The sequence below is a fragment of the Oreochromis niloticus genome, linkage group LG18 (genome assembly GCF_001858045.2).
Source record: "Oreochromis niloticus isolate F11D_XX linkage group LG18, O_niloticus_UMD_NMBU, whole genome shotgun sequence".
In the NCBI taxonomy this organism is placed as follows: domain Eukaryota; kingdom Metazoa; phylum Chordata; class Actinopteri; order Cichliformes; family Cichlidae; genus Oreochromis; species Oreochromis niloticus.
In genome coordinates, this window is record NC_031982.2 from 26,970,159 (window position 1) to 26,987,144 (window position 16,986).

The 16,986-nt window shown below is 44.7% G+C and overlaps 1 protein-coding gene across 3 annotated transcripts; it reads right to left on the bottom strand.

Moving 5' to 3' along the window:
• Positions 1-1,083: 1,083 nt before the first annotated feature.
• Positions 1,084-15,807, bottom strand: mpz (myelin protein zero). Of its 3 annotated transcripts, XM_005476750.4 has the most exons (7): positions 15,584-15,807; positions 14,052-14,218; positions 11,339-11,552; positions 10,429-10,558; positions 9,872-9,914; positions 4,681-4,710; positions 1,084-3,654 (listed from the first exon to the last, which is right to left on the bottom strand). In XM_005476750.4, the coding sequence occupies exons 1-7, from the start codon at positions 15,627-15,629 to the stop codon at positions 3,643-3,645; spliced, it is 642 nt and encodes a 213-aa protein (XP_005476807.1). In that variant the 5' UTR covers positions 15,630-15,807; the 3' UTR covers positions 1,084-3,642. The 3 variants fall into 3 exon arrangements, with proteins under 3 accessions (XP_005476807.1, XP_005476809.1, XP_005476808.1); XM_005476752.4 differs by lacking the exon at positions 4,681-4,710 and having other exon boundaries at positions 15,584-15,806; XM_005476751.4 differs by lacking the exons at positions 1,084-3,654; positions 4,681-4,710 and adding an exon at positions 4,800-4,985.
• Positions 15,808-16,986: the final 1,179 nt, after the last annotated feature.

The following is a 16,986-nucleotide window of genomic DNA, read 5'->3' on the forward strand; positions in this document are numbered from 1 at the left end:
AAATTTTGTTTTTGTCTTTTTGTTTTACTTTTGTCCCACCAATCCCGAGACTGTGTTTGAAGCCACAAATCCTGTTCTAAAATCCTCACAACACTTTGTAACAGCTGTAACAGCAAAATATACCTCAATGTATGAGCAACTTCAGGGATGGCTGAAGTTGCTCATACATTTGGAAACTTTGGGTGGCTCAGGCAAGCAATCTGGCTTTATTACTCCCCAACTAATTTCTGGCTAAAGTCTGGCTTATACTGGGCATTATCATCCATCCAGTTTAACTTTGGGAAGCGCAGCATATAAGCATCTGTTCCACAATGTTACAAGATAATACAAAAATTTCATCTGCATTAGCTTTAAATTGAATTTTTAACACACTTAATTATGGTTGTTAGAAAAAACCAAAATAAACCTACATTTGCAGCATTCCGTGGTTTCCCATTGGCCAGTCAGTCATACACTGTCTCCGGGCAAGTCAGCGCACATCTGTTAAAGACTCTGATGTGAAAAATGAGGCATAGTATTTTTGAAAAGGTTATGCTCACTAAATCCCACCAGCATGTTAATTCAGGGGGGAAAAAAATCCCCTAAAAAATTGTATGTTATTTTGCCATTTTGTGAAAGGGTGGTAAATGGTTGCTAGGCTTTTATTTCCTGTTCATCATTATTACTTTTTGATTGTAGGATTGCAAAGGGCATGATGAGGAGAACCCATTTTAGCGCTCACCTGCCACCATCATGCAGGAAAGCTTAAAAGTTTAATTTCAAAACTGAATTCCTTTTGTACTTACAAGAAAACCACCTGGTGATCACTGTGCAGCATTTAAAACCGCCAGATTACATCCACTAAAATGGTCTTTTTGAAAATGCAAAAAGCTTTCAGATAGCTAATAAGGTTAGTGCTGTTCTATAATGAGTTTTACTTCTCTTCCCAGCAATAAGCATATTCAAATATTTCAAATGGTAACTATATCATTTTGGAAGGACCTTCGTCTTTTGAAAAGTTCATAAAAGTGAGTCTTGGCAGAGACGTACGTGACAAATTTACAGAAAGCTTAGCACTCGGCACAGAAAGAAAGACACGGCAGGCACTTTCAGCTGGGTTTACTTTTGTCTTCTGTTGACAACAGCTGGCGACGTGGGGATTTTATTTTTATTTACGTTCTCTTTACAACATATTACAGTCACCAAAAGTCGTTAGTGCTTCGAAAATGATCACAAGCATTAAAATAAATGTAAAAAAATGTAAGAAGCTCCAGTCATTTCAAATGAAGGAATGTTATTCTGCAACTACGACTAACACGGTTCAAAATACATACAAAACGTGTTTAAAAGGCAGTTTTAATGCTGTTTGTCTTACGTCAGGTGTCTGTGTGGCTTTGCTGAAAAAAGAAGAAAACATTCTAACTAATCCATTTGACTGGATAGTTAAACAGCGACTAGTGAAACCAGTTATATCGATGTGGATTTTAGCACCTCCATTCCTGTTATGAATTTTAAAGAAACATTCAAGTCTACGCTTTCCACCCTGCATATTAAGCTCACCAATCGCAGTCCATCTTTGGCTCAGGGTTGGGGAAGGAGCACCTTTAAAAGAAAGCTCTGGGGGAAGAGGAGGCTCTATCTGTAGTGATACATATGGATTTTTGGCTGGGCTTAACACACCAGATAAGTCTCTTCCTCTAAAGATTTCTCCCACAGCAAGCACCTTCTCCCCCCATCTTTTTTTTTTCTTCCCAGCCACATCGTGCTGCATCTAAGGCTAACCAAACCCTTATCCACCCTTCATCTTCTCTCTGACTCCGCACAACAACCTTGATTTCCCTTCATCTTTGAATAAAACATACCATAGAGACAGCCACACAGTACCTTCCATAACACACAAGGTCAGAAATATGACATATTCCAAAGAGTTACATTACATTTCTTCCCTGCCTCCATAAACATGTTCTCCATGTGTTTTCTTGCACACATGTAAAAATGCCTCAGAAACATTTGCTTTACTTAGGGTGACATACTGCTTTTGTTTTGTTTTTTAAATTTCACATGTAATCTCATTTTTAACACTTTTAACAAGACACACATATACATAAAACACGCAACGGCGACCGGAAGAGAGCTAGCTAGATTATAAGTTTTTGTTTGGTGTCTTCAGTGAGGACTAAAGGCGGATTTGTGCCCATCTGTTTCTTTCCTCTGGAAGTAGTGGGCAGAGGAGAACCTTTTGGCTTTCGAACCAGCAGAAAAAAAGACAGTAAAGGGCCGGAGAAGAAGGGCTGGCAAAGGGATGTGCCCCGGGGGGAGGTGGCGCTTGAAGGGCAAACGAGAGGGCGTTGGTCGATCACTGGTGAACACGAAGGGAGGGGAGAGAGAGAGAGATGTCCATCACCGAGTTGAGAAAAGAGAAGAAGGAAGAGGAGGAAGGACAGAAGAGAGAGGAGCAGAGCATTGAGCTGTAGGCCTGGCAGTCAGATAAGGAGAGGCTTAAAGAGAGGAGTGGATTGTGTATAGGCCTTTTCTGTGGGGGAATAATGCAGTGCAGACTCACTAACCGGCAGGAAGAGGAAGAGATAAAGGAAGTCAAAGACGTTAAGGACGGCGAGAACGAAACAGGGAGTTTAGAGAGAGGAGATGATTCTCAAGATGGGGGCAGAGATGAAGAGCGAATAACAGAGGAGAGGAGACCGCAGAGGAGGCAGGGAGGGAGATGTAGAGAGAGATATCTTGTTACCAGCACACGCTAAAATAATTAGCCCTGGGTTGGCGAAGAGAAACGTGCAAGCGGATTAACTGGACCTAAAATAACTCTGAAGCTGCACCTCTTCCTGGTAAGCTCTTTTGTCGGACTCGTGAGAGCGTTGGCCAGTCTCGGGGGCCGTGACGTCATTCCAGGTTGTCAGTCCCCGGCCGTCGAGTCAACAGCAAACCGCCTCATGCACTTAGCGCAAACAGCACAGCAGGGCCCCCACCACCACCACCTGCTCTGCTCGCCTCTCTCTTCCACCCCCTTCCCCCAATCTCCTGTCGTCTGAAAAATGTGCAGCTGTTACAGTAAGCCCGTACGCTCTTATAGGACCAGAAATAGCCCCCTTTAGCCAGGGCAGGGACACAGCGACAACCTCCATTAGCTCAAATGTGAGAGGATTGAATCACCCCAAGCTCGAGGGCTTGAACCTCTATCTGCGCCGGCTGAGAGCAGGAATCATATTTCGCTCCCACTATCACTCTCCTGTCCCTCTCTGTCTCGCTTTTTCTCTGTCTAAAGTCCAGAGTGCACTCGCAGCTCCGCATAGTGTGTGTGTGTGTGTGTGTGTGTGTGTGCGCGCACGTGTGATTGAGTCGTAAACATTAAGCGGGGAGATTCAGGGGACTCTAAACACGAGGGGATATCTTTCAGGTTCCTCTTAAGGAAGTTATGTGCATAGTTAGGCCCTAAACAGTTTTACAGTTTGCCCAATGAGCGCATACAGGATCCCCGGCGAGGCGTTGTGAAAATTATTTGACACCGTTGCCGCTGATATAGTAGGACTATTCTTACAGCCAGTGCTGTCTTGAAAGAGTAGAGATAATGGAAAATAATGGGGGTTGCATCAGGCTGGGCAGAAAAGGAGGGAGCAGACTAGAGGAGTGGAGGCAGTCATGGAGAAGTCAGACCTTTATCTACAGGAGGAAGAAAAGAGGGAAGGGAGGTGAGAGAGAGAGAGAGAGAGAGAGAGAGAGAGAAACAGGATAGAGCAGTTAGCATATAAATCACTTCTGTAATTTGAATTAACAAGAAAGTCAGGAAATTCACAGTGAAAGGAGGAAGAAATGGAATAGGAGAGCGGAAGAGAAAGAAGATCAGTGTGAGGTGAGAAAGTTGGAGTTTGACATGTCGCCTCTGAAAAAAGCAAATTGGCTTGTCCCCGCAGCCAGGGCTTCGTGATGCGTATCGGACGCACTTGGAGAAAGCTCTTTTTTTTTTTTTTTTTCGGTGGATAGGATCACAATGAAAGGAACCAGAAAGGCAAAACCCAGGGAGCAGCTTTTTAGATTTTGTTATCAAACCAAGCCGTCTTAGGGTCTCGCTTCAAATGGCATATCTTATGACCTGACAAAAGCACTCGGGGTGCTGGCTGGTGTAAGAGATTATCACGACATCTAAGATCTCAGCCAGTATAGCTGCGTTTATAATCATCAGCCTGTGACAGGAGCAGTTATGATTTGACTCATTTATTCAGGGACTCAGGTTAGCGTTGTGGGTTGAAAGCAGGTATGTGGTTTCTCAATGGACTTCCCACTCTCTTATCTTCGATGGGTCCCCCCCATCCCACCCCCACCTCCCTCCCTCGTGGTCTGTTATTTGAAGGTGAGCTGATTGGCGAGCCTGGAGAGGAAGCCAAGCGGTTCGGACCTCCCTGTCCCTCCTTCACCGCTGGGGCCCTCCTCACCATTTCTACGAGTCAGCTCCAGCTCGATGGTCATCAGTACCCGACCCGAGCCCTCCTCTCCTCCTCCTCCCCCCACCCTCTCTGTTTTTCTGACTATGGTTCGCTGCTGCTGCTGCTGCTTGGGCTGGGCCTTCCCCACCGCTTGGCGTACGGGCTGGAGCAGCCGGTCAGCGAACCCGCCCCAGCCCCTCCCCGTATCCTATTTCTTATCCTTGCGTGACTCCTGCTTCTTCTTTTCCGAGGTGGCCGCCTTCACCTTGGAGGGGTCGGCGGGAGGCACAGGGCCCTGTGGGGGGAGGAGGGAGAGGGGAATTGGGGGAGAACAGGGGAGGAGAGTCACTTCAGGAGGAAAGGAGCGTGAGGAAGAAGAGAGAAAGAAGGGGGGGGGGTGACACAGGTGTGTTAGAGGTGAGAAGATGAAATATGGGGTTAGCAGGATGGGTGGAAATGTGAAGAGGAGAGAGAAAAACACATTTAGGTGGAAGAGGAGGAGGGTGAGGAAGTAGAGAGAGAGTCCTTTTAGGGGAGGGGGTAGCAAGTGAGGGGGGGCGGTGTCCAGAGCTGTAAGGGGGTGACAAAACAGGTAACCATGCGTTAGGATGGGACCCAGTGGCAGGTAGGCTCCATACACCTGTGACAACTGAGTGACAATTGATGATTAACAAACAGACAAACGCACACACACACACAGACTAGATTTTGATTGGCTATTGAGTAAATATTGCCCTTAAATTATTAACATATCCAGTGCCTTTGAATTTGGCCTTGGTTTGTATGAATTAACTCTTTGTCGTCCTTGTCTCGGTCAAAAATAGTTCCCTATCTTATCAAATACTCAAAGCACTTTACCAGCCACATTCACCCATTCACTCCCACACATTCACGCAGTGCTTTTTATACTGTACATACAGCACTTTTACTTTCACTTATCAAACACACACAGATGACACATCAGGTGCAGTTTCAGGGTTTCGGAATATCTCGCCCAAGGACGCTTTTGCATGCCGACTGATAAAACCACCGACCTTCTCATTAGTGGACGACCTGCTATTCCTTCTGAGCCACCGCTGCATCCTTCAAAGAAAATGTTTACAAATGTCTCAAATTTAGCTGGAAAGTGTTTTCATCTAGGTTACATTTCAGTGCTGAACATTGTTCCTCTGACTGGAGTTCACTACAGAGTGAGGACCTTTAGCTCAATGCGAGGAAGCTGTTTAAACACTGTTGAAAGTGCCGTTGCAGATGGAGCCAGGGCAGTTAAACGCCACCCATTAAACTCTTTTAAATTATTTTTAAAACAAAGATTTTTCATGTTTAAAATAAAAATAATTTTGCATTTAAGTCTGACTTTGTGATTTACAAATAATTATACTGTTGTCATTTTTTTTTCTCCCGTTTTTATGTGTTTCGCTTGTTGTTCAAATACATAAATGGTGAAAATGCAATATGTTTGCACGACCGTCTTAAAAAGAAATGCGTCTCTTGGGGGTTAGCCTGTTAAATATGAAACATGTTTTTATCCCAGACACGTTTCATTCGACCATTAAATACTAGGTGCCTGCTACATATCTTAGACTTTCACAGTAACACCAAGAACAGAAAAATTAAATCATTTCCAGGGTAGCTGCACTTTGAGGCACAGCGTCCCATCACATTTAGAAAGGGCAGTTCCAGGGTCAGAGTGGCAACAGAAAATTAAATATTTCTGAAGTATCTAACTGAGCTACTGAATAAATAATAACTAAAGTGTGCAGGGGAATAGTTGTTATAAATCTTCAACACTGTTTTGCTGTAGCTGTGGTCAGGGACAGACCTGCGTAAATCTCTTAACATCCTCCAGGCCTCCGGTTACCCTTTGAGGGTTTGGGTTAAGGTTAAGTTAACATTATGCATCATAGCAGAAGAACTGAGAGCTAGGTACACTTCACTTAATTTTTAAAAGTAACATGCTCTAGTTTGTAGAGTGCACGCTTGTTTAACCTGTGGCTAAAACACACTCTAACCCTAACCCTGAACAAGCCAAACTCTTTATTTAGCTTCTGCTTATGTAACTTTGCAGTTTTACTGGCTGTCCTTCTGTTTATCGTTTGTGTGTTTTCTAAAAAAAAAAAATCTCCTATAAGAAATCTATAAACGCAGGAGGAGGAGAGAGAGAAAATGAAGTAAAGTGTTGCTTCATTTGAGCACAACAAATCCAGGAGGAAAGACTTGACCAAGTGGAGATAAGGTCAAGGCAACACTTAACTTTACAATAACTGTATTCCAGTGCATTAACCCCTGAGTTAACCTATTGAAAACTATCACAAGCGCATGATAATGCTTTGATGGAGCCTAATAAAACTTTGCTCGTATGTAATGGTTTTTATAATGCCATTCTTTTTGAACCCCGGGTCAGCACAGTGTTGTCGTGTTACAGAGAACAGAGTGAAGAGGGAAGCGTGCCGGATATGAGGCTTTGAGACTGAAATACTTCTCCTCTAATACGTGAGGTTAGTCAACAGTGGAAAGCACACTAGAGGCGGTTTCTACCCACTGAAGCTCCCAGTAATAATACCCCGCTGATTGCATTAGAAAATTTATCTTCTTTAATTACGCACTCTGCAGAAGCTGCACACACAGACGGCAGTTGAGACACACAGTGCAACCAACTCGACAGGGAAGCTGCAAGGGCCGTCCGGTGTCATTATCTTCGATCATGCTTACATTCTCTCATACATCACTGTATTGTTTACCATTATGCATCCCACGATAGGCTCGAGTTTTGCACTGCAGTGTTTTCCATAGCTCCCACGCTAACGACGGGCTTGCTTCGTAAACACACTCCAGCCTGCTTATGCAGAACGCAGTACCACCCTCGTTACAGGGGCTGCACACACTTCAAAGGAAATGTGGGTACAGTGGCAAAATAGGAGGGACTGGCGGGGAGGTAGATAGGTAGGTAAGTGGCTGCGTCCCGTGCTGCATACTAAAAAGAGAAGGTGACAGGTGAGGAGGGAGATTGAGAGGTAGATGAAGAGCGAGAGGTAGTGATTTTCTGTCTGGAACCAAAGCTGATCAGAACCCAGAATACCTGAGGAGGGAGAGGAGAGAAACTGGAACGGGAGAGAGGAAGGGGGCGGCGGGGTGTGGAGAGGAGGGTGAGGAGGCAATCGGCAGAGAGAGAGAGAGAGGGAGTTAAAAAAAATGAAAGAGCAAAGAAGGAGTTACAGATAGATGCTTCTCATGGTCAGCAAGGTAGTCAAAGGCATGGAGAGAAGAGGAAGATGCGACTGAAGAGGGGGAGACGGGACCGGATAAAAGGAATCTGAATGAGAGAGAGAGTGTGCGAGGGAGGGAGTGGAGTGAAGTGAGGCAATTGGGGAGTGGAGAAGAGAATGGGTGGGTTGTGTGTGTGTGCCTGTGTGTGTGTGCTCAGATCGATACTGAGTGCACTCAATTATCATTCCAGTACAGTATGTGTGTATGCGTGTTCAATCCTGTGAGCTTTCTTATGTGTGTGGCTGCGGGGGTAAAGTCCTCTTCCACAACTCCACCTAATGGGGAGTAGCGGGCACCACAGGGTTCCTTTGTCTCTCTGTCTCGCTCACCCCGTCGTTCACTTCCCTGCCCAAAAGCCTTTTTTGAGATTTGTAGTGCAAGCCCAGCAAACAGAAGAGCAACGAAGACGGCGATGCTGATGCAAAATTGTGTCGTGTCAGCAGAGCCTCCTAATAAGGGCTATTTGATCAAACAGCCACTTATGAGCGCACTATAAAATCCCACGAGTCCTCTCTGTGTGTGGTGCAGCTAGAAGACCAGAACCAGCTCAGAGGAGCAAAATAAATAAATAAGCTAAAACACACTGGAGAGTGAGCTCAGATGGAAAAGCTGTTTTCGCTGTATATTTTTCTTCCAAGCAGAGACTTGCAGGAGAGTAACTGCAAATGACAACGTTGTCAAATATTTCAGTGTCCTTTTGGCGGCGAGTTATTTATTCATATATGCACTGTCATCCGCCGCAGGCACTTGAGAGCAACTGACTGCAGCTCAAGAATAACCTGACAATCATATGACAGTAGAAAGGAAAGAAGAAGACAGAAGGAGGAAGCAGGGCTCCGCGGAGATGAGAATGAGTGCACTTGTTTAAGGTAGGAGGAAGTCTCGGTCCTTGCCGGTGTCGCCATCTAGGTTTACGCTACAGGGGCAACATGGCGCACTCCGGAGCCCGCCACCGCTTTACAGTTTGCTTCTACCTGTGGCTAAATGACTCGCTGTTACAATAACACCTTTGATCTCCTGCCGCGGATATCTTTACACGTCTCTCGTTTCAAAGCCGAGTCTTGATTGTTGAAAACGCCTTGAACTCAAATCCTTTGACTTCTGTCTCTCTATTTTTTCTTTTTTTTATTATCAGCATGCAAAGCATACAGTCGATTACAACCCTCCAGCCCCTACATTACCACAGAGTAATCAAACAGAACTTGCCCTGGTGCCTTGTATGCACAAAAGAATACAAGCCACCAAAATGTCTGATTAATCCACCTCTTGAGGCTATCACACCCCCATGAGGAACAGAAGGGGGGAAAAAAATACCCCAAATCCTTGGCGTGCAGCAGCGTAAAACCACTGATAACAGCCCAGACCATAATAGGCCCCGTGATTTTCATTTGACTCCCAGTGAGCAAAATCAGCAGCTCCCGTCCATTTCCCCACTGCGAGCAAATCATAGTCCCATTCAGTAAGGCAATAGCATTAGTGCCATAACCTGGCCTCGGCCATTTCACAGTCACTGGTTTGAGTTTTTCCTTCTTTTTTTTTGTTTTTTGCCCTGTGGCTGTTTACTGGCACCATACTGTTAGGACCCCTCCCATCCCACCCCCGAGGGAGCTGAAGCAGTGGTGAGGACCACGAGAAAGAAAGGTGGGACGGTGTGGGCTTTAAAGCACTACGAACGCTGAGACGGCACAAGAATTTTAACAGCTTGAACACTGTTATTAGTGTTAGCGGGCCCGGCTTTGAATGGCATGTTATTTTGTTGTTGATATGTTGCTGAGAGGAGGAGCCGGCTGAGTGTGAGGGCATACTCGAGCTGGTTGGACTGGCATTGGGGGAATGCGATTAGGAAACTGTGCCGTTATGCACTGTCATGTTGGATGTGTGCTATTGTGTTGCTGCACTGCAACAGAGGAGATGAATATTCCCTCTGACAACATGTTTCCTGAGCCCAAATACTCAAACACTGAATGCCATTGTAACCTCTCCAAAAGCACATCATTTTACTATTAGCGCCTGAATGTGACAGCAAACCAATCTGTTGCTTTTGGTGTTGTCGGCTGGATGTGTATATGCGCCGGTCTGTGTGTGTGTGAGTGTGTGTGGTGGGGCTGGAAGGAGGCAGAGGAAGAGAGGAGCGGGGGCAGGAAGGAGAGGAAGAGAGGCGTGTGGAATAAGTAGAAGGGGAAACTTGCCTGTCTCTGCTGTGAACCCTCTTTCTTTTTCTTGCCATGTTTGCTGGAGGGGACAAAAGAAAGACAATGTCAGGATGTCGAATCTATCTCTCCCTCCAGTGGTCACAGGGCTGCATTGCCTGGCAGCCATCATAAAGAACATCAACTTAATCTACTGGCCCTGTCTCAAGCACAGCCCCCAGGTGCTAGATGTGTTAAGATCTCATAAGACTGGAAGATTGGAAGGGTATAAGCAAGATGATGAATCTGTCATCTTCATGATCTAGTAGATAATCCACTCAGAAACCTTCACTTCACTACTTTTAATCATCTCGCCTTGGACCTATGCAGTACTGTTTTTAGATTAAATCTAAATCGAGAGATCATTATCTGTCTCTTTACAGCTGACTAACTTCAATTTTAAACCCCGCACACCTAACCAAATCAAATCGTGGCACAGCAGCTATGCCAGCTTGGCCACGCAGGTGTCCATGCCAGGGATGGGCTCCGGCTTCAGCTCCAGTCCCTGGCAAAAACCCGACTGGCAGAGAGCCGCCGGCCACAGGCCGGGCACTGACCTGACACTGAGGCTGAAGACTCGGCGTGCCACCAGGAACCTCATCAGGTAGTAGATGACCACGATGAGCAACAGCAGGCCCAGGACCACCCCGATGATGGCTCCTGTGATCACGCCAGCCTGGATGGGCACTACGAGTGGAGGAGAGGAAAAAGCAGATGAGGAAAGGTCAAAAAGGACAAAGATGGAAAAGTGGCAGTGAAAAGCAAATGCCAGGTTGAAGTCAGGAGTGTTCATAAGAAAAAAAATGTGCAACGAACCAAAAAAAAAAAACAGTAAAGGAGATGGAAAAGAAACGATCTTGTCATTTGTGGGAGGAAATTGGTAGGAGAGGAAAGGGTAAACAAAGCTAAAAGGAAAGTGAATAAGAGATGAAAGCAGCAAAGAAAAGTAAAGCAAAAGATAAAATAAAGGTTGAATGAAAGATTAAAGATACCAGCACAGTGGAGGTAGAGAAGGAGATGAAGCGACAGAGAGATAAGGTAGAATAAAGGTGAAATCAGAGAGAGAGTCATGGAGAGAGGTGCTGAGGGAGAAAGTGGAAGACGATGGCGTAGGAGATGGAAGAGAGAAATGGGAGGAGAAGATGAGAAGGAGGGGGAGAGAAGAAGTGAAAGGGAGGCAGTGATAGCAATCACAAATAGAGAAAGAGATAAAATTGTAATTGATTTCATTTAACGGGAGGTGCGAAGAATTCTAAATGAGGCAAAGCAACGACTGGTTTGAAGACAGTCGCTTGATTCTGATGAACGGCGAGAACTGAGATTAATTTCAGAGTTTCAAATGATTAAGACAAATGAGAACAGTTCACTTTCAATGGAAAAAAAAAAAGAATCACTGAAATATGGCATACAGGACGGGTGGGAATCTAGCAAGCAGGAATTTAATTTAGGAGACAAACCCCGTCTCACCTTTCTCAAACACCAGCAGTCGGACACTGGAAGGCCGGCCCACTATGTCAGGGGGGTTCTTGGCGTCACAGGTGAAGGTGCCGTTGTCGCTGAGCTCCAGGTTTTTGAGCAGGATGGATCCGTCACGGCGACCTGGGTTTCCCACAAACTCCAGTCTGTCTCTAAAGGGACCCTTGTTGTCCAAATAGGCAGCACCACCAGTGTAGTGGAAGATCTACAAATAACAGACAACACACTGTCACTCTGACTAATGCTGCATTTGGATGTTTAGTAAGTAGAGCAGCAAATCAGACCTGAGAGTTCCTGCAATAACAAATTTTGCCACCATTTGTGTGCATTTTTTAAAAATATAGAGATGCACGAAGCACCTGTCAGGGGGGCACTCATGGAGCATTAGAAAAAATTAGGGCACAGCTTTTAAAACTGGCAAGCAGCTTTACACGAGGGCCAGAAAATAATATTCAAAAGCAGCTCCTGAGGGGTGTAGCAAATGTGACGCCAATTACTGGCGCACGAAAAACATATACAACATTTATAACTAATATATGGTGGATAATTGATAACTGAGGGGGTTTGGGGAATTCCAGGGAGTGGACCAAATCCCAGTGAAACATATGAGCAGTCTATTGTTTTGCATTTATAACCTATTAATTATTAAGTCCATTCAGCGTGCTGCCATTACTGCAGCAGCAAGTCTACAGTGATTACCACTGCCTGCTGACACTGACTGCAGTGACCTATAGATAGTTTAACTGACAGAGTTAGCCAGTTTACTGTTTATTGATGCAGACGTTGTGCCTGTTTGGTTGCCCTATTTAGAGGTTCTTATCTTTCCCAATAATACAACAGTAGGTTGATTAAATAAGCCCATTCTTGATTTATTCCACCACCACAGCTCCCAGAGCCAGAGCTAGCTACCTGTTTCACTGTATTAAATTAAGCAGATGCACACTAATCACTGTGGTACTGCAGTTAGCCATGATGTTGTTACTGGGAACAAGGCACTTTTTCTTAATAGTTTTGATCTGTTCCTGGTGCACATCTTTTGTCCTCTGCACACACAGGTTAATGTATATGGTCTCAAACAGGGCAGCTTGCAGCTTATTGAAAGCTTGTATATTTCACTCCTGCTGGACCAGCTGAAACTGCAGTATTTACTGCACAGTGTTGTCAAAGGTAGTTTTACATGTAAAGCAATTTAAAAACCGAAAACAAAGGAGAGCTTTGCATTCAGATGTCTGCATATTGTCGTGACTTCCGGTTCTCCTTCCTGGAAGAAGTGCCATGACTTTTAAAATGATGACATGCCGTCACCAGGTATCGATTATTAAACATTAAATGGCCACAGTGGCAGAATCGGGGTGATGCTCTGGATTTTACAAGGTCAAGGTCAAATGTGGCTTTTAAAGATTCATCTATAAATAAAGACCTGAGGCCTGCTGTTACCAAGTCCCATGTGAAAAGAAGAGGACCTTTCATATGATTAACGTGTCAGAAATCAAGTATGACATTTTAAAGGGACAAATGCAGCGTGACAACAGATAGAGATATGAAACTGTAAATCTGTCCAGGCAGGGAAAGAAATGAGCGACTGAAGATAAGTGAGGAAAAAAATAAATAAAAGAAGAAGAGAAATCTACTTTCAAAGTGAGGCCACCGCGGGAGACAGATGAAGGCGAAGGAGGTGAGGGAAGGACATAATGAGAGAGGAGGGGAGGGACAAAGAAGGTAGAGCTGTGGAGGAGGAGATTAAGGGAGGTGGACAGAGGGAGGCGCAGTCAGGATGGGGAGATAGAGAGATTAGAGAGATGGCAGGATGATAAGGGCAGGGAGAGTGAAATTAAAGAGCAGGAGGCAGGTGAGGAGTGGGGAGATTAGCAGAGAACGTTGCTTTTAGTTAGTGCAGATGTTAGAGTAAACTGAGTACTTGTGTATGATGACATTTCAGATATGCACAGTACTGCATTTGCTGGATTAAACATGGATTTGTTTTTGGATAACCACGCTCCCTCAGCGCTCTACAAATCACTTTGTGAATTTTGGAAGACATTTAAAATACAGACATCCGAAGATTAAAGAACATCTCCCGAGAGAAATCAAATCGTGTGGCCTCCAAAAGAAAACCACACCTTCTTCCTATTATCGGTTTTCTTCCTCTGCTTGCCGTGTTTCACAGAGATGGTGAAAACAATAAAAAGTCTTTTGGCAGAAAATATAGACATTGTTGGCAAGTCTAAATTTCTGTCAGTGCAGCAGACTTGTGTACTTCCCTCCTAAATATTTATACATGACTTGAATGTGAGAACAGTGGGAGTAAACAACATAAGAATGTCATTCATGCAAATAAGAAGAAAGAAGGAGGGAAGGCTCTCCTGCTGCAGCCCGCCTTAGTGATTTACATCTGGCTCTTTAGCTGCCAAATGCTCCATTATTTCAACAGCTAGACGCAATCGTTGGCTGTCTGCTGTTTGATTCTGGACAAGAGATGTTTTACTGACACAGCTGCATGCTGCAGATGAAAACAACACTGTTGTGGACAGTGAAACAATGACTTTATAGATGCCACGCTCGGTGATGTTCCGCTGGAGTTTCATCAAGCGCAGCTTTGATGCGACTATACTTGAATTGCTTGTTCCTTTCAAAGTAGCCGACTTATAAACACACAACCTCATTTTGCATAGCGTGTGTATATGTGTGTGAATTTGAGTATTACAGATATGGCGTCCCGTGAGCCATCAGGCCTGTATGTCCAGGAGAAGGTGACGTCCTCCGAGGTCCAGCGCCAGGAGAAGAAAGAACAGGAGAGTCGGATGTCAGAGCCCACCAAGGCGTGCCGCTCCCAGCCAGTGTAAATCACTATAGCCTGGGACTGCTCAGGCACTGGGAGACACAAAGCAGGTTTAAGTGGTTAATTCACACATGGAAAGAACAAAATATTCTGGGAGCTCATATTATTTTTGATACTATGAGCTGACCTTCACTATATACTGTGTTCATGCATCTAAATCTGTAACTATAAAAACACATATACATAGTTGTTAGTATGAGCTGGTAAAAAAAAAACAAAAAACATGCACTGTTTCTTAGAATACCTTGAGTACCTTTGTGAATATTTTTACACCTAAACTGGTATCAAAAGACACAAAGTAGTCCTCTTTTAGCATAATCCTAGGTGCATGCATATACATCCAGATAGTCACTGACAAACTGCACATTAAGTGGGGTCAAATGTGCCATTGATTCAGAGTTGCACTCAGTAAATATTTGAGTTGTCTCTAAAAGGGGAGCTTCAGTATGGATAACGTTGGCCTAATCATGTGCACAGTTTATGCTTGAATAATATTTAATGATCTATGTTAATTCAGTCTTGGCTGCAAAAATCAATATTTTAACTTCCTCAAAAAATGCAGTCAGCATCTCAAACAACTACCAAAGCCCCTCGGAGCTGCACAGCCTCACCGCTGAGCAGTATCATTTTTTGTATTGTTCACTTTCCCTTGGACCACGCCACCAACGAGTCACAGTATTCTCACTGCTGTATCAACATGAATGCCCTTAAGCACTCTGGAGTTTTCAGCACCCAGGGAGTAAAGTTCGCAGCTTTCACTGTGCACATCCTTGAGCGATAGCCAACCCCCGCAAAACTTGTCAATGAAATCACGCTTGACGTTTTTAATTAAAATTCTGACAAAACATCTGACAGGAGGGAGTTTAGAAAGCTGCCTCCTCGAGAGCAAAAACCCTCAGTTAAAAAGTCGTAATGCTGCTGCTCTTTAACGTTGCAAGCTTGGAGACACCTGCTTCGAGAGAGAAGCACAGATGGACAGTGCTGACCCATTACTGGAATGCATGCAAAAAGAGACTGCATCCTCTACAGGTGTACTGTTGGCCTTTTAGATTAAATCAATACAGCAAATGCCAAGATATCAATTAAAATGCTTTAGCTAAGTGTTAATCCAGTGTGGTGGGAGGTATTAGAGTGCACTCTGAGATTAATTCAGTATCAAAGCTATTAAACCTTTTTCATTGTCATCAAGTTCATTAGTTTTCAGGTAGCACAAAACACACAAAAACCCACTTTGCCATATCCTCACATCAGTAGAAAGATCATTTCTACATCATCAGTTTCAGTAGATTAAGTTAAGTGTGAGCTTTTTTTTGTTAGAGAAGTCCTCAAAAATGAAGTTAAAACTTTAAAAGAAGGTGTTTTCTTTCATTTTTCCCCCCCGTTTCTTTTGGTTTTACCTATTCCCAGGAGGGCAACCGACGTCAGCGCCAAAAACGTCAGCATGGTCTCTGGCTTCTACGGAGCTCCCAAAAGACTGATGCTGCAGACCCGACTGGAGTCGGTCGAGGAAGAGTCCCTCTCTGGAGGGAGCGTGAGTGGAAGGAGGAGAAAGAAAGAGGTAAGAGTGGAGGGGTGCAGGATGCCAGGACAGAGGGCTTCAAAACAGGACAACAACAGAAAACCCACTGTCCCATGTTTTATACCCAACCACACCCCTCGTTCAGGCCTCAGCCCGGCCCATTCCTCCTCTCCTCACACTCCCCTCCTCCCGGCTCTCTCCATTTCCCTCTCTGAATTAAATGAGCGCATGTTATCTTTTGAAGTAGGAAAGAAAGGCAGGTGACAGACACCTGCGCTGTACAGTAGTTGGTGAATTAATTGGATAAACAATAGGCAACTGGGGGCGAATTTGCAAAGTATGTGCGACATTACAGAATGATGAATGCAATGTGTCACATTAAACCCTCACCTTGATGTGACTGAGCTGACAGGAGATGCTAATTAACACTTAGTGTGTAGGTGCAGGTAAAGGCGTGCAGCAGGGACTCGTGACCATATGCGGCTGCTCTGTATGTGATCACTGCTCGCATGTTAGTGTAACATGGAGAAAGATGGGAGGCTGGTTTCTGTTTACACTGAGGGAGGAGATCCAGCAGAGAGGTCAGTCCAGGGCCCTCTCCTCCTTCCCCCATGCCTCACCCCTCATTCTCCTCTCCTTGCACTTTCACCCCGTGGCCCAAACAATGCACCAACTATTTTCTCTCATTGTTCCCCCTCTTCAGATTCCTCTCATTTGCTGACGTCTCGCGCTTGAACACAAAGGAGAGAGAGTGGACAGGGCCTGACTGGTGTTTGCCTGTCTGTCAATGGGGCTTTCTTCCTCTCCCTTTCTTTTTCCCTGCCCAGACAAAGCTGCGTATTGAGATCGCAGCACCCACTCCTCACTTTTCCAGTGGCACAGACAGCAGTTGAGTGTGGGGAGAGACATGCTATATATAGATGAGTTGATATGAGGACAAGAGAAGAAGCACAGACGTGAAAGTGAGGCAGCGGCGAGATATAGGCGCAGGGTGAGGAATATATGAGAAGGAGAGCAACGGTGTGAGCGAGAGTGAAGTAAAAAACAAAAAGTCTGATTTCTGGAGGTTTCATTCAATCATTCTGTCACCCGTCATGAATATGGATTCATTTAGCCGCTGGCGTATTTGTAGTGAATACAGGCTCAAATTAGTAGTTCTCCTCTAGCTTCAGCAAACACACAAGCTGGATACACTCAACATTGAAGGGTAAATCATATCAACCTTGATTCAAGTCCTGCTACCTCTCTTTAGAATTTGTATATGATGAGTGAGAAGAGCTG